This window comes from Mytilus galloprovincialis, chromosome 2 (genome assembly GCF_965363235.1).
Source record: "Mytilus galloprovincialis chromosome 2, xbMytGall1.hap1.1, whole genome shotgun sequence".
Taxonomy (NCBI): domain Eukaryota; kingdom Metazoa; phylum Mollusca; class Bivalvia; order Mytilida; family Mytilidae; genus Mytilus; species Mytilus galloprovincialis.
Window position 1 is genome coordinate 17,633,160 of NC_134839.1, and position 16,788 is coordinate 17,649,947.

At 31.1% G+C, this 16,788-nt stretch overlaps 1 protein-coding gene across 1 annotated transcript; it reads right to left on the bottom strand.

Moving 5' to 3' along the window:
* Nucleotides 1–2,311: 2,311 nt before the first annotated feature.
* Nucleotides 2,312–16,358, bottom strand: LOC143063029 (techylectin-5A-like). Its single transcript, XM_076234943.1, has 6 exons — nucleotides 16,226–16,358; nucleotides 14,364–14,432; nucleotides 7,901–8,037; nucleotides 5,056–5,152; nucleotides 4,596–4,760; nucleotides 2,312–2,589 (listed from the first exon to the last, which is right to left on the bottom strand). The coding sequence occupies exons 1-6, from the start codon at nucleotides 16,296–16,298 to the stop codon at nucleotides 2,342–2,344; spliced, it is 789 nt and encodes a 262-aa protein (XP_076091058.1). The 5' UTR covers nucleotides 16,299–16,358; the 3' UTR covers nucleotides 2,312–2,341.
* Nucleotides 16,359–16,788: the final 430 nt, after the last annotated feature.

Sequence of the window (16,788 nt, forward strand, 5' to 3'; positions counted from 1 at the left end):
AAAAAAGAGAAAAGAATGTTAATGACTTTTATACTTCTGCAGGTAATCATGAAAATATTTTCTGTAGTTATTTCAAATGTTTGAAGTATATGCAGCGTTTGTCAAAATGGAATCGATATTCATCAGAGGCATTATTTGATCTAGACACAATATATAACTGCATAATGTTTGCTTGATTGTAGATATTTTCTCTTGTTGTGCAGTATATCTTAATAATATATTGACCGACTGTGTAAGCATATTGTTTTTAACCTTGCAATCTAATCATGGCACTTGAGGCGTTTAGTTTTGTGCGTTCAAATGATCCAATTGCTTATTTATATAGAAATGGAGTAAACTTAAATGCGGACCAAGAATAGAGTCCCAAAATGACATTGGCTTGGTTTTCAAAAGTATCTAAGACATGTCTAGTGATGGTCTTAGAACATATCATTATCATAAGATATGTTTCAAAAGTGTCCAAACAAGGATTTTAATTCCTTTTCATATAAAATTTCATGTTCCTTATAATGAAGAATACAATGTTAGTAAATAATAAGAATAGTAATAATTATTATGTTCATACTTATTAGGTATCTCCACTATTCTGTAAAAAGACCTATTGTCTTTTTCCGCCAAATTTGTTACGTGCCCTGTTTTGTGGTTTCGCAAGATGTCGCTTTGCTTTTTTTTTGCATATGATATCGAACAGCAATAGCTTTTGAGACTGACCTTTTTTAGTCGAAGACCTTAGCTGTATTTGGCACAACTTTTAGGAATTTTGGTCCTCAATGCTCTTCAACTTCGTACTTTATTTGGAATTTTTAACTTTTCTTGGATTCGAGCGTCACTGATGAGTCTTTTATAGACGAAACGCGCGTCCGGCGTAAATACAAAATTTAGTCCTGGTATCTATGATGAGTTTATTCAAACAGGATGTATAAATACACATCCACGTTCATTTTCTATATCGCGGTTAACTTCTGACTACTTGTATCCTATTGTCTGTCGATTTTTTTCTTTTTGGCATTGTACAAGTCATGTCATGTCATGTCCGTGTATGTATGCTGTCTATAACGTTAAAATTATAAATCCCTTGGACGTTTTTTACTTAATTTAGTCTCTGATGCATGATTTATTTTATCATTTATTGTACTTTCGTGTTAATTTGACCTGTTGATACAATTTGTAATGATTTTGTGTTATTTATTGTTTACTTATTTAGTTTAATATTTCGCCTCTCCACTTTTGATACATAACAGCTTTGATAAGTCTTTGGTATGAATATACGCTTTTACTTCTGTTCTCGTAGTATGGAAAACTAAATAATTTATTTTGTAAAAACTATTTATACTGTTTACCGTACAACAAAATTTGAATTTACCTGTATTTGTGTTAATATGTCTTTTGATTGAGTTAAGCCATTTTAATTGATATTTTATAGTGTATCTTTATATATTATGATGCTACACTACTGTTGCAGGTGAGGGTAAAGGTTGGTACCTATTAACACGTTTAAATCCGCTGCGTTTTTCTATCATCTGTACTAAACCAGAAACTGAATGTTCAACGTTTGTTGATGTGGTTCATTATTGTTTCTCGTTGTTTCTCGTTTTTATATATATTAGACCGTTGATTTTCCTGTTTGAATGGTTTTACACTAGTCAAATTGGGGGCCTTTATAGCTTGCTGTTCGTTGTTAGCCAAGACTCCATGTTGAATACCGTACTTTGACCTATAATGGTATTTTTACAAATTTCGACTTGGAGTTGTCTCATTGACACTCAGACCACATCTTCTTATATATATATACATATAAAAAAGAAGATGATGTATGATTGTCAATGAGACAACTTTCCACAAGAGACAAAATGACACAGAAATTAACAGCTATAGGTCAACGAACGATCTTTAACAATAAGCAAAGCCCAAACTGCCTAGTCAGCAATAAAATCCCCGATATCACAAATGTAAAATAAATCAAACGAGAAAAATCAACGGCCTAAAAAATGACAAAAATGAACGACAAACAAATATGTAACACAGCAACAGACAAACTAATGTATTGCAAGCTCCTGATTCGGGTTAGGCACATACATACAGAATGTGGCGGAGGTTAAACATGTTAGCGGGGTCCTAACCCTCCCCTACCCTGAAACAATTAGTAAACGGTAGACGCAGACTTAACAATATCTAATGTGTGATTAAAGGTCAAACTTGATTGAAATTAAAAGCATATACACACATATGACTACGACCAGAAAAAGAATAAACGATTCCATGTGCGTTGCTTGCATTTAAGAAGTATTCATGAAAGTGATAACATAGAATACACATTTTTATTTTTATTCATTATAATTTGCTAGACTCGCCGTATCATCATACGTGTTCTTTTCAATGAGTAGTGATATCCTTTCCAGTCATACCAATTAACACCATCAGCATAGCTACTATGGTATCCATTCAGATACTTCCCGTTAAGATTGGAGCGATGACATTTGTTATACCACCATCCTCCTTTATACCTCTCAGCACAGTTGGCTCTAGACACATCATTATCTCTATCCCATGTAGAAAACCTATATCCATTATGTTCGCTTAATGAATCCCCTAAATGACATAAATATGTAACATTAATATGTAGCCTATTCTAGCTAGATGGGCTGTGCCTTCTTTTTTATTTAATTAATAAAATGTATAAGAATAAAAAAGTAAGGAAAACAGTGTTCATTTTGAACAGTTTGAAATGCCATATCAATTACAAGGAAACGTGTCGTGCTTACATTATTTTGTCGAGTATCTAACATAGATTATACATTTCGTCAAGTCCTTATGAATTAACTATTTCAAATTCTAATAAGAAAATTAAAGAAAAGAAACCAGTAAAGTCGCGCTAAAAGAATCTTATAAATATTGTTTATTTTCAAAATTAGCACTATTGACTGATATAAAGTAGATGAAGTAATTACAGATGTTTAAAACAATGTGTGGCATTACAAAACTTGTGTGTCGACATGAATAATCATTGAAATTGTCATATTTATAATTTTGGTAAGGGAATTTCATTTCTGAGTTTTTCTCGGAGTTCAGTATTTTTGTGATTTTGCTTTTTTTTTTAACTGTTTTCAAACGTTCTTTATTTGGCCTTTTCAACTTTTTTTTAATTCGAGCATCACTGGTGAGTCTTTTGTAGACAAAACGCGCGTCTGTCACAAATAAATATATTCAACCCTAGTATCTATGATGAGTTTATTTACAAGCACTTGGTCGATGCCACTGCTGGTGGAGTTTTTAACCCCGAAGATTTACCAGTAGTCAGCAATTTTGTGTTGACATGCATGCATTATCATACATAATTATAAATTAACTGTTTACAAAACTTTGAATGAATTCTGGTATCTATGATGAGTTTATATATCTCGGTACGTATAAACATGTATATGTGTCTAAGTGTTTCGAAATAACCTAAGTATTCAACGAAATATGGTTACTATCTACTTTTGTTAAAATTAGGAAAATGTCTGTCTATTACCTGTTTATAAAATTTCTTTACTGATGTCATAAGATATGTAGTTCAAATATTTTTTCAATGAAATTGGCGCAAAAATTTGCTACTTTAAAAGAGGGGCGAAATATACCATAGGGACAGTCAAACTCATGAATCGTAAAATAAACTGACGACGCCATGGCTAAAAATGAAAAGGACGAACAGACAAACAATAGTACACATGACACAACATAGAAAAGTAAAGAATAAACAAAAATAAATATTCAGCTTTGCTTGTTCCTGAAGAATGTAAATCCACAAAAAAGCGATCCAAACGCATGAAACTTATAAAGTGTTGTTTAAACATATTCTTAAATATAAAACTAGATGTCGCGATGGTTTTGATATAAAACGTCAAATTACACTTTGACCTCGACCTCATTTTTATGGTTATAAAGCTAGGAAATCAAATCAAAAGACCATAGGTCTTTATTATATATGACTAATGAGTTATATCATTATACAGCATATTCTAAATATCAGGTTGGGAACATTCTCATTAAATGTCAATGTATCCTTTCAACCAAAATAGATGTATTAGAACATGTCACAGTCAACAATATAGTTCAGATATTTTGTATATTCTGTTTCTCAGAAGTAGCGATAATAAGCAAAAGTCAAAATTAAAAACACGATCTAGCCATTTTCTTTTTCTCATGTCCATGAACCAACGACCTCAAATCAAAATACAGTTATTTACCATCGATTACTGTTTACAATTACAATTTATAATTTTCTCATGAAGTCTGTGGACGACACCAGTTACAGTTATTATCAGATGCTTTAGAATGCTAGCATGAGCAGCAAGATATCATCAAAACAGGTACTGAATTACTGTAAAGCCTATAACAGGCAACTACAAATGACAATAACTTACAGCTTTCTTGTACAGGGATATTGTCTTGCATATACACTTTTGCTGATTTAAAATGAATCATACGTGTAAATTTCTTATAGGAATATTTTACAGCATCACTGGGCCATTGGCCAATGATGAAGGGGTTAATGTGTTTCAAAGTCATTTTCTATTGTTTTACTATTCAATTATAGTTATTATGAATTGTCTTACCTGCATTTCCAGTATATTTAGCTACCTCAAGCTTGTATCCTGACATCTCGTTCTTCACAACAAATGTGTTGTAGATGGCATATCGGTGGTTATAATGGAAGTCCCACATATCTATCCGCAATATGTAATAGCCCTGTTGAGTGAGTTTGCTCAAATACTCATTCCCTGTAGGAAAAATACTAATATGACTAATTATTGTGATATCTGCTAGTTTAACTGAGAGTATTTGTGTGCTTCCTTAATTTATGATATTTCCTCCTACATCTTAAGTAATCATGAATGATGTAGTCACTATGTGCATACACCCTATTTATATTTGTATTTTGGGAAACCTTAAGAGCCTAAATGTGTCAATAACCACTCAAATTATTCAAGCATTGTTAAAATGTGTAAATAATAAAATATTTATAAAATCAATTATATGTCAATGCAAGCCAAAATATGTTAGATATATCCTTACCCAACCAGAAATCTGCTTTTAGATTTCCAAAACCTTCGTTATACGCCCTCCAGTCTCTGTAGAATCCAACATAACCATTTGTTCTTCGTTGAAATACCTGTGGAAGTATGATATTAAAGTCAACCGACATGAATTTCAGAGATGAAAAGGGAGAGGCGAAGTTACCAAAGGGACATTCCAACTTTTAAGTCGAACATTAACGGACAACGCAATGGCTAAAATTTAAAAAAAAAACAGAACAAGAGACTAACAGCAGTACTAAGAACACAACATAGGGAATTAAAGACTGAGAAACAGGAAACCAACCAAAAACTGGGAGTAAAATGAGGTTCACCGAAAGCCTAAGCAGATCTTGTTCCACATATGGCAGCCGTCGTGTTGCTCATATTTCTACAAACCCGGCAATTAGTTTAATTGTTGTTATGACATTAGGACAATAGTAATTGATTCCGCTAATATATCGTAAATTATCTCTATCGACAAATTCTATATATGTTATGTGTCGTTACCAAGTGGAATGACATTTATAAGTATTAAGATCCAAATCGGCAATCTAAACTTGTAGCTCGTTGCGTATTTGGGCGACATATTCTCGTCGACATATCCTTTTATTCGTATTAAACGCCGGTTATGAAATTCAGCAGTTTATCTATTCAACGAGTTAATACCCTCGTTGTTAAACTAGTCCAGTCAATCTAGCACAAATTTGACCCTAACCTGAAAGTAATTGCAACAGAAGATTTTTAAGTTTTAATCTTTAGCATTATACCTCAAATATACACAGAAAAGAGTCCAATAAAATCTTATTTGAGGAAGACTAAAAAAATCACCATTTAAAATTCTTATGGAGATTTGCATTAAAAAGGGAGATAACTATTGCAAAAAAGGCAGAAATATCAATAAAAATTGATACAAAATTATAACTTTACCGCTTCTAATCATCAGAATGTATACGTATTGATTCTTGATTTTTTATCGGTCTTTAGGGTATAACAAACAACTCTAAAGGTGTTTTTATATCTTTTATCAAGCTATAATCTAGATTTCGTAATTCATTAGTTGACCATTTATTTAATTTTTCAACATGTCAAGGTAAAGAATCTCAAATTTAATAAAAAATAATAATTAAGCATGTATTATTCTTTTTGTGGTTTAAAGTTTCTTTAGACATGTAAGATGCCGAAAAAATATAATATACAGATATAAACAATACCAAATTTTCACATTATTTTTTCAAAATGGTCACAAAGCTTCGAATTTGCAATTTCTTTAATGAAAAATGCACAAAAAAAAATAAAACTACCCATAACAGTTCGGTTTTGTACATTTCATGAGCAGAATAATATATAATTTAGTCAAATGTCAACTTATAACCCCATCAAAATATCATACTTTACATAAATTTTAAGAAAATCAACCGAAAACGACTCATTTTTTACCCTTCCAGTGTTAATTTTCATAGGAAATTAAAAATGCTGATTTTAAGTTTTCATTAAGTTAAATTTTATGGGACCTTTTTCTGTGTACATTAAAGGCATAATGCTATAGTTTAGAACTCAAAATTTTCTGTTGCAATTAGTTTGAGGTTAAATCTTAGTTTGACTGGACTAACGTGTTTGAGATATTTTCACAACCTATACGAGCAATAATGAAAAAACATCAAGGGACATAAAGGTCACTAACCAGTAATCTGAATTATTTCAATGTTTGAAGCACAAAATGTTTAAATAAGTTGAAATGTATTTTAAATACCTGAGGTCAGTCTACATTTATATGTATACTTATTTTAACAGCTTCAAAAAACAAGTCGTAATCAAAAATGCGTAATTTTGAATACGCGCAATTTATTTCTTCTATACAGTAATAGTATCATTTTCTTAAAATCCTTCCATTCATATCGTTAACTTGGATATGTATGATGAACCTTTTTGAATCTTGAACTTTATCACATATGTGATTTGATTTTTGAACACATTAACAATATCAGATTTTTTGCAACGAAGGAAACTCACAAGGGCTCTCTGTGACACTGTGGGGCTTCAACGAATAAACAATCCTGATTTTACATAACTTGATTCTCTACAAATTCAATTCTTTGTAAATATTGTTACAAATTTATCGTAATTATATCTTTATTATATTGTTCTCTACTCTGCAAAAAGCACTAATGATTAAAACCATTCAGTGATTCAAAAAAGTCTTCAACTATGTAAACAAAAGTACCAGATCCAATACCACTGCACATATATTTATTGTTTACATATTATAATTTATTCTTTTCTTTAAGTCACACGTACGATCATGAACCAACTATAACTCTTAAATTAATGCATAACTCGAAAATTATCAGGTCATGGATGTCGAAAACATAAATTGTGAAAAACGTTTACTAAGTTATTTTATAGACATATAGATATGGTTTAAAATTTTGGATATCCCTGTAAAATGTTTAAAAAAACCGGGATGTTACATATTAATTTATAAGTTGTGTTGTTTATAAAGCCCGTAAACTTACATAAGAGCACTGTTATTTCAAGTCATTGATACTTTGAATAAACTTATTTTTAAAGGACATCAATTTAAAACCTGGAACACAAAATGCAGGAAACAAATGGGTAAACAAGTGACTTTACATTTTCGCGGGGCCATGGAAAATCTTCCTGTCCACTAAGACCAAATGGTCGACAATATAAACATGTTCATGCCTGTTTCAGAAACCAAACAAATAAAGTTTATGTATTTAGAATTATTACATATTCAAATAAATGGTGCCAATATGTTTTATGTAATTTCTAAGCGGGCTAAAACATATCAATATGTATATGATGTTTTATATCATACAAACCGTCCAACCACCTCCGTAATTTCGCATATCACAATAGACGTAAAAACCAGTACTTCTATCAGGATAAATTTTATAGATCCCACTTTTGTATTTTGACTTCTTCAAATCACCACAATCAGATGGTCGGAAACCCAAATCTGAATTATAAATTACATAATGAAGAATACGATAAAAAGTAAAATCACAAAAATACTGATCGCTGAGGAAAATTCTGAACGGAAATTACCTAAGCAAATGGCAAAATCAAAAGCTCAATACATCAAACAAATGGAAAACAATTGTCATATTCCTGACTTTGTATAGGTATTTTCTTATATAGAAACAGTTGATAAAACATGGATTTCTGTGGATTCATTTATTTTCGTTGGTACCAATTTTCGTGGATTAGGAAAAACTTGCTAGTTTGTGTATATATAATTTCATGTCTTTGCCGAAGTCTACAAACAAGTGAATAGTAAATGTGTCATTCGTTGAACATTTAATTTCGTGGTTCACTTGTACTCATGAAATCTACGAAAATTAGTATCCAACGAATAATACTGAATCCACAGTATAGCTAGCTAAACATCTTATTTGTATGACAGTTGCATAAAATTACATTATATTGACAAAGATGTGTGAATAAAACGAACAAACAAAATATGTAAATATGTCAAAAAAATTAAAAATAAATGATAGTCTTTCTCCCAACATGTCCTATATATATACTAATATCAAAAGGTGCATTGTTTTGTTGTTTGATAAGCTGTTTATAAAGTTGTAAACTTGTTCAGTATGATGTGCATTAAACTTGGCAAATAGAATATTTTGGTGTATCTAGTTTTTAAGATGTGATCGATGATTCTATCTGGCTACCTAAATGACTGTCAAAGCACGAATTGAAATGCGAGAACGGCGAAACAACTTGTAAAGATTGATTAAAATTTTAAAGTGAAATGTCACTATATATATTAAACCTACTAGTGAGACGACTTATAGCCCTGAATGGATGAGTTTTACCATTTGTGTTAGTTTTTATCTATCATATTGAAAACTATAAACAAAAGGAAGTCTCTGAAAAACAACTTTTCTACATATATATCAAATGACCGAAGTCGTTAATCGACTCTTTAAAGGAGTTGTTGTCCTTCAGTGCCAGTTGTTGTACCACTTTTTCTGCATGTTTCGGCTTTTATCATGAAATTGTCCCAAACTTTGGCCATATTTTCTATCTTATTATGGTATTACCTAAAAATACGAACAGGTGTCCTAACGGACCGACATTATCAGTAGCTGTATTGTGTATTTTCGTGTACAAAACATCCTGATGTGTGCTAAACAGTGGAAACGAGTAGTTATTTTATAGATAGAACTACGCAAAATAACGGAATGAATTCGACATTAGTAGTCAATCCTATGAGACAAGTCGATTTCCTCCATAGATGTAGCATTAAAATAGCAATCGACTTGTTTTGAATAAGGCCATTTTGATAATAGCCAAACAGTTATTTTAATTAATAAGTAGTTTCAAAATAAGTTGGTTTTATAATCAATTTGATATTTTTTTTAGGATTATAGTGAATGTTTCAGTAAAAAAAGTATTTAAATAGGTCCAGCAGATATTTATTTAGTTAAGTATTTAATATTAATGAATATAAGAATGATATACAATGAATAAAATAACCTGGGTAGTTTTTATGTGTCAAATTGAACGCATTTCATTGGTGCCAATTTTTACAACCTTTAATTTGTGCCACAATTTTTTTATTTCAATTGCGCCATGAAAAAAACTACATTTGTGCTATTTTCTACATTTGAGTATGCCTGTACCAAGTCAGGAATTTGACAGTTGTCCATTCGTTTGATGTGTTTTATCATTTGATTTTGTCATTTGATTAGGGACTTTCCGTTTTACATTTTCCCCGGAGTTCAGTATTTTTATGATTTTACTTTTTACAGTTAAAATATATTAGAAAAGTTTAAAATATTCATTGCTACATCGTGAATAAGATTTTTTTTAAGTATCCTCCTTTGTAACTAAGTAAGTTCATAGTACTTAATCTTTAATATTAAACTTTTCCATCTTATCGTCACTAAGGTTTAAAATTATATAGTGTTCACATCTTTGGGGTGTCAAGATGGACATTGTCTATTTTGAGATAGTTTCCGTTAGTTTTCTCATAATTGAGCATCGCTGTCTTTAAGTTTTTTATGTTATCATTAACTTATTAGAGAACTGAAAACATAATTATAAAAAGTCTCTTTCCCATTTGGAAGTCTCTTATGTTTTATGCTATTTACATGTATGTACCTGTAATTTGACACAATTCAACGTCCATATAGTTATATTTACAACAAAATTTCAAAGGACCTAGTTTTATATCCTGCATTTATCATGTTGTTTACTTGAAATATTTTCAAAATGCTCCCCCTGACATACAATGCGACAAAACAAAATATTTGGTGTAAATTAAATCACGCCTTCATGAGTGTAATTTATAAAGACAGCCCATGCATGAGACTTGTTATACAATCGAATTTTGGATTCTTAAAAACAGTAAAATATGTATCTGTGTAATTAATGTAATACAATATATCCCTTAAAAAGTATGTTACTTATATAATAGTTCTTGAAAACTGGTCATTATCGTGATATATGGACTGCCCACAGGACTGTGGTATTGACTAAGATAGTGATAATGACTGAGCCGAATAGGGCAATATTTCTACATAAGCATAGACCCCACCAATTTTTGGTTTGAAATATGTAGTTTTATATTTTTTCTTCCAAATGGGAAAAAGAATTAATTCTTCTGATTTTGACAAAATATTGTTTTTTGTGTTCAAAAATAGGTGAGCTGGACCGAATCTAGGTTATATTACTAAGTTTCATGGGACAACAAACTTATTTTGTTTGCATAAAGTTTTCTTTCTCCAAATTTAAGAATTATTTGGATATCACTCTGATAAATGGAACCAGTTATGGAGATTTATTTATTAGAGAAAGCATCAAAATACATCTTTGTAGTATGTTAGCTATATTTTCACAGGAAATGTGGAGTAAGGAAAATTTGCATGCCGTATCCATGGTAACCAAAACATTTAAATGAATCAAAGTTACGTTTTTCAACATATATTAGGAGGTCCTTCAAATTTATGTTGAAATTAAAAAAAATATGCAACCATGCATTTCCAGCTAATTTTGGTCATTACAGATAATTGCTTTTAATACGGATAGCATGTTTTTTTTCTTTTGTACTGTATCATTAACAATAATCACTCACTGTTCTTTCAAAAGTAAGATACAAACACCAATGACACAAAAAAAAAATCAGCAAATAGAAAACAGAATTCCGTCTTATATTATTTTGTATACGTTTCACGTATGCATAATGTAGACGATTTTCCAACATGCTAAATAATGCATGTAGTTACTGGCTGTTGGTAGGATATTTTGCCAGCATATACATAACTTCTTTTCCTCTAAAAAGTCATTTTCTAGTAAGTCATGTAATCAGAAATTACACTTTAAACAATTAACCATCCGATAGTTTTCGCATTACTACAATTATTCACTGTGTTACGAATAGATAATGATTTGGTTATCAAAAAACGTATTTATGGTTGTTTTTTTTCATGATAAATTTCGTATTAGGACAATTGCGCACTGTGCAACTAATTAATCCTGATTTTTTTGCACCTCATCACTTCTTTATTTGGTTTTTTTTTCCATGATGAATTCCGTTTTAGAAAACATGATGAAAGTATTTGTTTAGTATTAAGTCAACTGTATGTATGGTATAAGGAAGATAATTCGAATGAGTTAATAGAATTATACACTGAATCAATGCTCTTCAACTTTGTACTTGTTTGGCTTTTTAACTCTTTCGGTATGAGGGTCACTGATGAGTCTTATGTAGACGAAACGCGCGTCTGGCGTATACAATTATAATCCTGTTACCTTTGATAACTATTAGGACAATATCAGCGAGTCAAATTGCAAGAAATCATTTTAAATCAGGATAATAAATATAAACTGAGCATCTTTGCTCATTATAAAAATAAATCAGTAAGGAAACTACTATTATACATATGGTTACATCATATAATCCTTTTCACTGCAAAATAGATGAATATGAAAAATAAATAACTCAAAGGTATTTCAAAAAGATCGAATATCGTTAAAACTTACATTTTTTAGTCAAACGTTATTAATCAACAAATCAAATGAAAACAACAGTCATAATCCTGACCTTGTACAGGCATTTTTCCGAAAACAAATTTTATGACAGTTAATTAATTTCCGTTATATTCACAAACCCGGGTGTGGAAACTAGAGAGACATAATAGTTAAATATGAAAACAATAAATGGGATCAAGCAGCTAAAAAGGTGTAAATATATCATAACTGATCAAAACATTCCAACAAGCATACACATGGAGGGAACACGGTGCTATTACATTTTCCCAGCATTATGTTGGCCTTTTGTGTACCCAAGGCAGGTGAGAGAAGTCAAATTATGAGCGCTGTGATTGGACGTAATGGTAAAATATATTTTTTATTTATCTATAAATAACTGCAGTGTGTATATTTACAATATCAATTTTGTAACGTATTGAAATATTTTCTAGAGAATTATTCGAAAAGACTTCCAAAATTTCATAAATTTGGTGCAAAATGACGGTGGGGATGGATAACATAAACAAGGTCCGTTGAAAGTTGGTTATGATACTTTTTGTCTTTATTTTTTAAAACAGAATAATAAAGTACTAACACCACACATAACTGTTTATCCAGGTTTTTATCATAAAAAGTGGTAAATTTAGAAAATGTTAATGTTGTCGCCTATGGCAGAATAAATAGTACCGTTTTCCCTAAATCAAACAGAGATGCCAACAAACAAAAAATGTATATCGGACTTGACACGAATGGATAAATAACCAAAGCACATGAATATAAACATCGTAAAACAATAAAAGTAAGTCAAAGGTTGACATGTAGAGAACAGTTGCCGCACAAAACTTTCAATAGAACAGATACATATTTTTAAACCCTCGGATAGATACTGTTGCCGGCGGTCTAATGGTAAACATTTGGTATTTTATGCTTATACCAGAACACAACCAAACTCCATGAGAGTTTGTGAGGGCACGAGTAAGCACGGACGAACATATTTAAGAAAATAATATTGACCAATTACAGCCCTTGAATGGTGTAAACTTCCCAAAAAATCGTGTATGGTTTAATGGTGTATGGCATATGGTGCAATAGTGTAAGGTGTATAGTGCTATGGTGTATGGTGTAATGGTGTATGAGGAATGGTGTGAAGGGGTAACGTACGATTGGGAATGGTGTGAATGAACGGTGTACGACATTTCATTGGTTAAAAACGAAGTTCTTTTTATTTTAATTTTTCGAATTGTAGTCATAAACAATAATAATAATCTTAATATTTGAAATTTAATTGCATTACGGGTAATTTCAGATCGTGTAGATAGAATGGGGAATGGTGTATGGTGTAATGTGTAAGGTGTATGGTGCAAAGGTGTAACGTGTATGGTGTAATGGAACAAGGTGTATGGTGTAATGGTGTATGGTGTATGGTGTAAAGATGTATGGTGTTAGTGGGAAGTTTATACCATCTAAGGACTGTAACAGACAAAACATAGGCGGGTCAATGGATTGAAGGACGTCATTTGCGCTTGCCGATATGCAAATGTTGAAAATATTAAAATCATTACAACATGTTATTATGCTTAAAATGTAGTGACGATGGTTTTCGTATACAGAAAAATAAAACAGCAGTAGGCATTGATTATGAAACACCGTAAAGTGACCAAAATTGACAAAAAAAGAACCCGATCAGAAATTGTCATACAAATCACTGCTCCGGGATCATTCTTACAGTCAATTTATAAGTCTAAAGCCTAATCCAAACGCAACAACCGTTTGGAAAAACTAACAAGATAACAATTGCCTTCAAAATACAAAACAAAAAAACAAATATCATAGAAGCTTCCAACAAATTTTAAAGCTCTAGAAAAAGATCGAAAAGATCCTCATGAAATCAAATTTATTGTCAACTTTCAGCACGATCTAATGCACGTGTCAACTTTTGTCCACTAGCACTGAAATTATCATTTTTCAGATACTAGAGATTCACCATATTTGGACAGACACAGAAGATTTTGGATCCATCAGCTCAGTATTCTGTTACCCGATGGACTCATCGAGAGAGATGAAACTCTATTTTGCCAGAAACCAAATACATTCAGCTACGAAATGTACGACAAGCTACAAGCATTTCTAATCAGCATCGATGAGGAAACTAATTTGACTAGCGAAACATAAAATGAATCTATAAATAAAACCACTATTTTCATAACACTAATTGGTATGTTAAAAATACATTGTTATGTATTTATATGATTACATGTAAGTAAGTAATTGCATCAGTTAATTTTCAATATAGTAACACGTTACCTTCACAGGGGCTCGTTCTTTTGGTGATACGTTTAGCTACTTTGTCGGATACTTCCGCAACACGTTCATCTTCAATAAATTAAAAAATTTTGTGTATTAGACGTTTGTCCTTGTTCAACAACAAAAATATGTTGTTTTTTTTTCTTTATTGCATTAAACATCGAAGCTATCTTGTTTCACATATAATAATTCCAAAACAGATTAAATAGACGAATGGTTCAAATATTGTCGATGTTATATTAAGCCTGCAGAAACCGTTTATACAAACTGTCATAGAAAACATTTTAAACTCGTATTGATTCTGTATTTAAGACTTAATATTGACGAGAAAATCACGGATTTTGAATATTCAATAAGATAGTACAAGGTATTTTCATTGTGTGCTTGTAAGGTGTACCTGATAATTCACTTAGTATGTAATTGGAAATATTGTATATATAAAAAGTAGGAATGTCAAAAGATCTGAAATGTAATACTCGGATACTCGGTCCTAATACTCGAGTACTCGCGAATACTCGGATGAATATTAAACGTCTATTGAAAAGTTTAGATTTTAGGTGGAATGCAGTGATTTTGGTATTACTTTTCATAAACATAAGACAAATGTACTACAACCATGATAGCTGGCTCCTCTGTTTTGTTTTGTGTCAATTAAAAAACAATGAATTACCGACCGCTGTTTCTACATCAACCTATCATAATAGCAATTATTTTTTGTGTGCGTGTTCATGAACCCAGAGACATATATGATCCAATTTTCAATAAAATCAAAAATATTTGCATGAAAAGTCCGACAAAGAAAATTACATTTGTATCATCTGTTCCTACGGAGTTGGTATTTTTTTATAATACGACTTGTCCATTAATTTGTCAACAACAATATTGGACTTCAAATTACTTGCGCTTTTTCGTGTCGCTCAGTCTTACTTTTTCTGTGATTTGTTTTATGCACTATCGTTTGTCTTATTTTTTTTTTTTAGTCATAACGTTGTTTATTTTCGACTTTTGGGTGTGAATGTCGCTCTCGTACTTTCGTATATCTTTAAATTGTAAATTAAACAATTATAGTTAAGTTTCAAACAAAAAGTCATTAAATTAATTAAGATATACATCTCATTCCAATCACGTTTACATAGAAGTCTTGATTAACGAACAAATGTAAGTTTTACGGCTTGTAATGAGTTAATTATTAATCCATGACAGTGTTGATCCATGTTTAAACACCGTTAAAAATGTCTCTTATCAGTTGCGTAGGTTTCACCGCAAGTCACTCTGTTCTTGTTAAGAAATATGACTGGTCAACAGTTTCAGACGAAACACTGTTTGACTTTCTATTTTTTGTTTCAAGTAGTGCACATGAAAACATTATCTCGTAAGGAAAGGACGTTGCTGGTACTACTATAACAAATAGTAACCTGAGGATAAACATATTTATGTTGTTAGTTGATTTTATTTAGTATTACCATGGGGATATTTCAACGGAACTACAACAGTGGAAATGTGCAGAGAAATATCTCAAGATGTATAACAGCAAACGAGTATCCGAGTACTAAACCAGTACTCGAGTAGTCGGCCTTCCGAGCGAGTACCAGAAAACTCGAGTACTCGTTGCCTTCCCTAAAAAGTAAAATCACAAAACTACTGAACTCCGAGGAAAATTCAATCGGAAAGTCCCTAATCACATGGCAAAATCAAATGACAAAACAGATCAAACGAATGGACAACAACTGTCATATTCCTGACTTGGTACACGCATTTTCAAATGTAGAAAATGGTGGTAGGAAACCTGGTTTTATATATGTGTATGTGGTCGTTGAATTCATCTTAACTTGTAAGGAAAAACATGTATATACATTTCCTACCTTTGCTTATTTCATGACCATCACTTTGTTCAAATATTAGGAGAAAAGCAGTTAACAGAAGTTTTCTATGCATGGTTTACAGACGTTCACTCCAGTGGACAACAATTTTGAATGTGTTTCCTTGTTTTTGATGACTTCATATGCATATGTTAACATATCAAATAAACTTTTTTGCACAGGTTGATTGCGTGATTTACTAGTATGTAATATGAGTGGCTTTGTTTTCCTGAACATTATTTCAAATAAAACTACGTAGTTATGCTAATATGTTTATTCTGCTGACTGTAGGTATAGTATAATAATAAACATGTACCAATGAAATATGCAATCATTTCTTACATCATTTTAATAATTAATTTGTCCTTTATTTCGTAGATCATATTTCTTTTTAAATCAAAATTGACGGTAGCTTAGAAATACAGCTTCAAGAAGCATTCTTATAATAAGTGTAATATTATCGTAAACACACTCTAATAAAAAATTTTTTTTAAAAAACACGATTTACAAATGACTATAACAAAAAATATAAAAATAATGTTTCAGGCTTGTTTGCCTTTAAAATC

Excerpts from the sequence above, each read along its gene's own strand:
- LOC143063029 (XM_076234943.1), bottom strand. The coding sequence starts at position 16,298 with ATGCATAGAAAACTTCTGTTAACTGCTTTTCTCCTAATATTTGAACAA. Across the intron at positions 5,153-7,900 it reads ATTACGGAGGTGGTTGGACG|GTATTTCAACGAAGAACAAA; the intron begins GTTTGTATGATA and ends ATACTTCCACAG. Across the intron at positions 2,590-4,595 it reads TAAATATACTGGAAATGCAG|GGGATTCATTAAGCGAACAT; the intron begins GTAAGACAATTC and ends TATGTCATTTAG.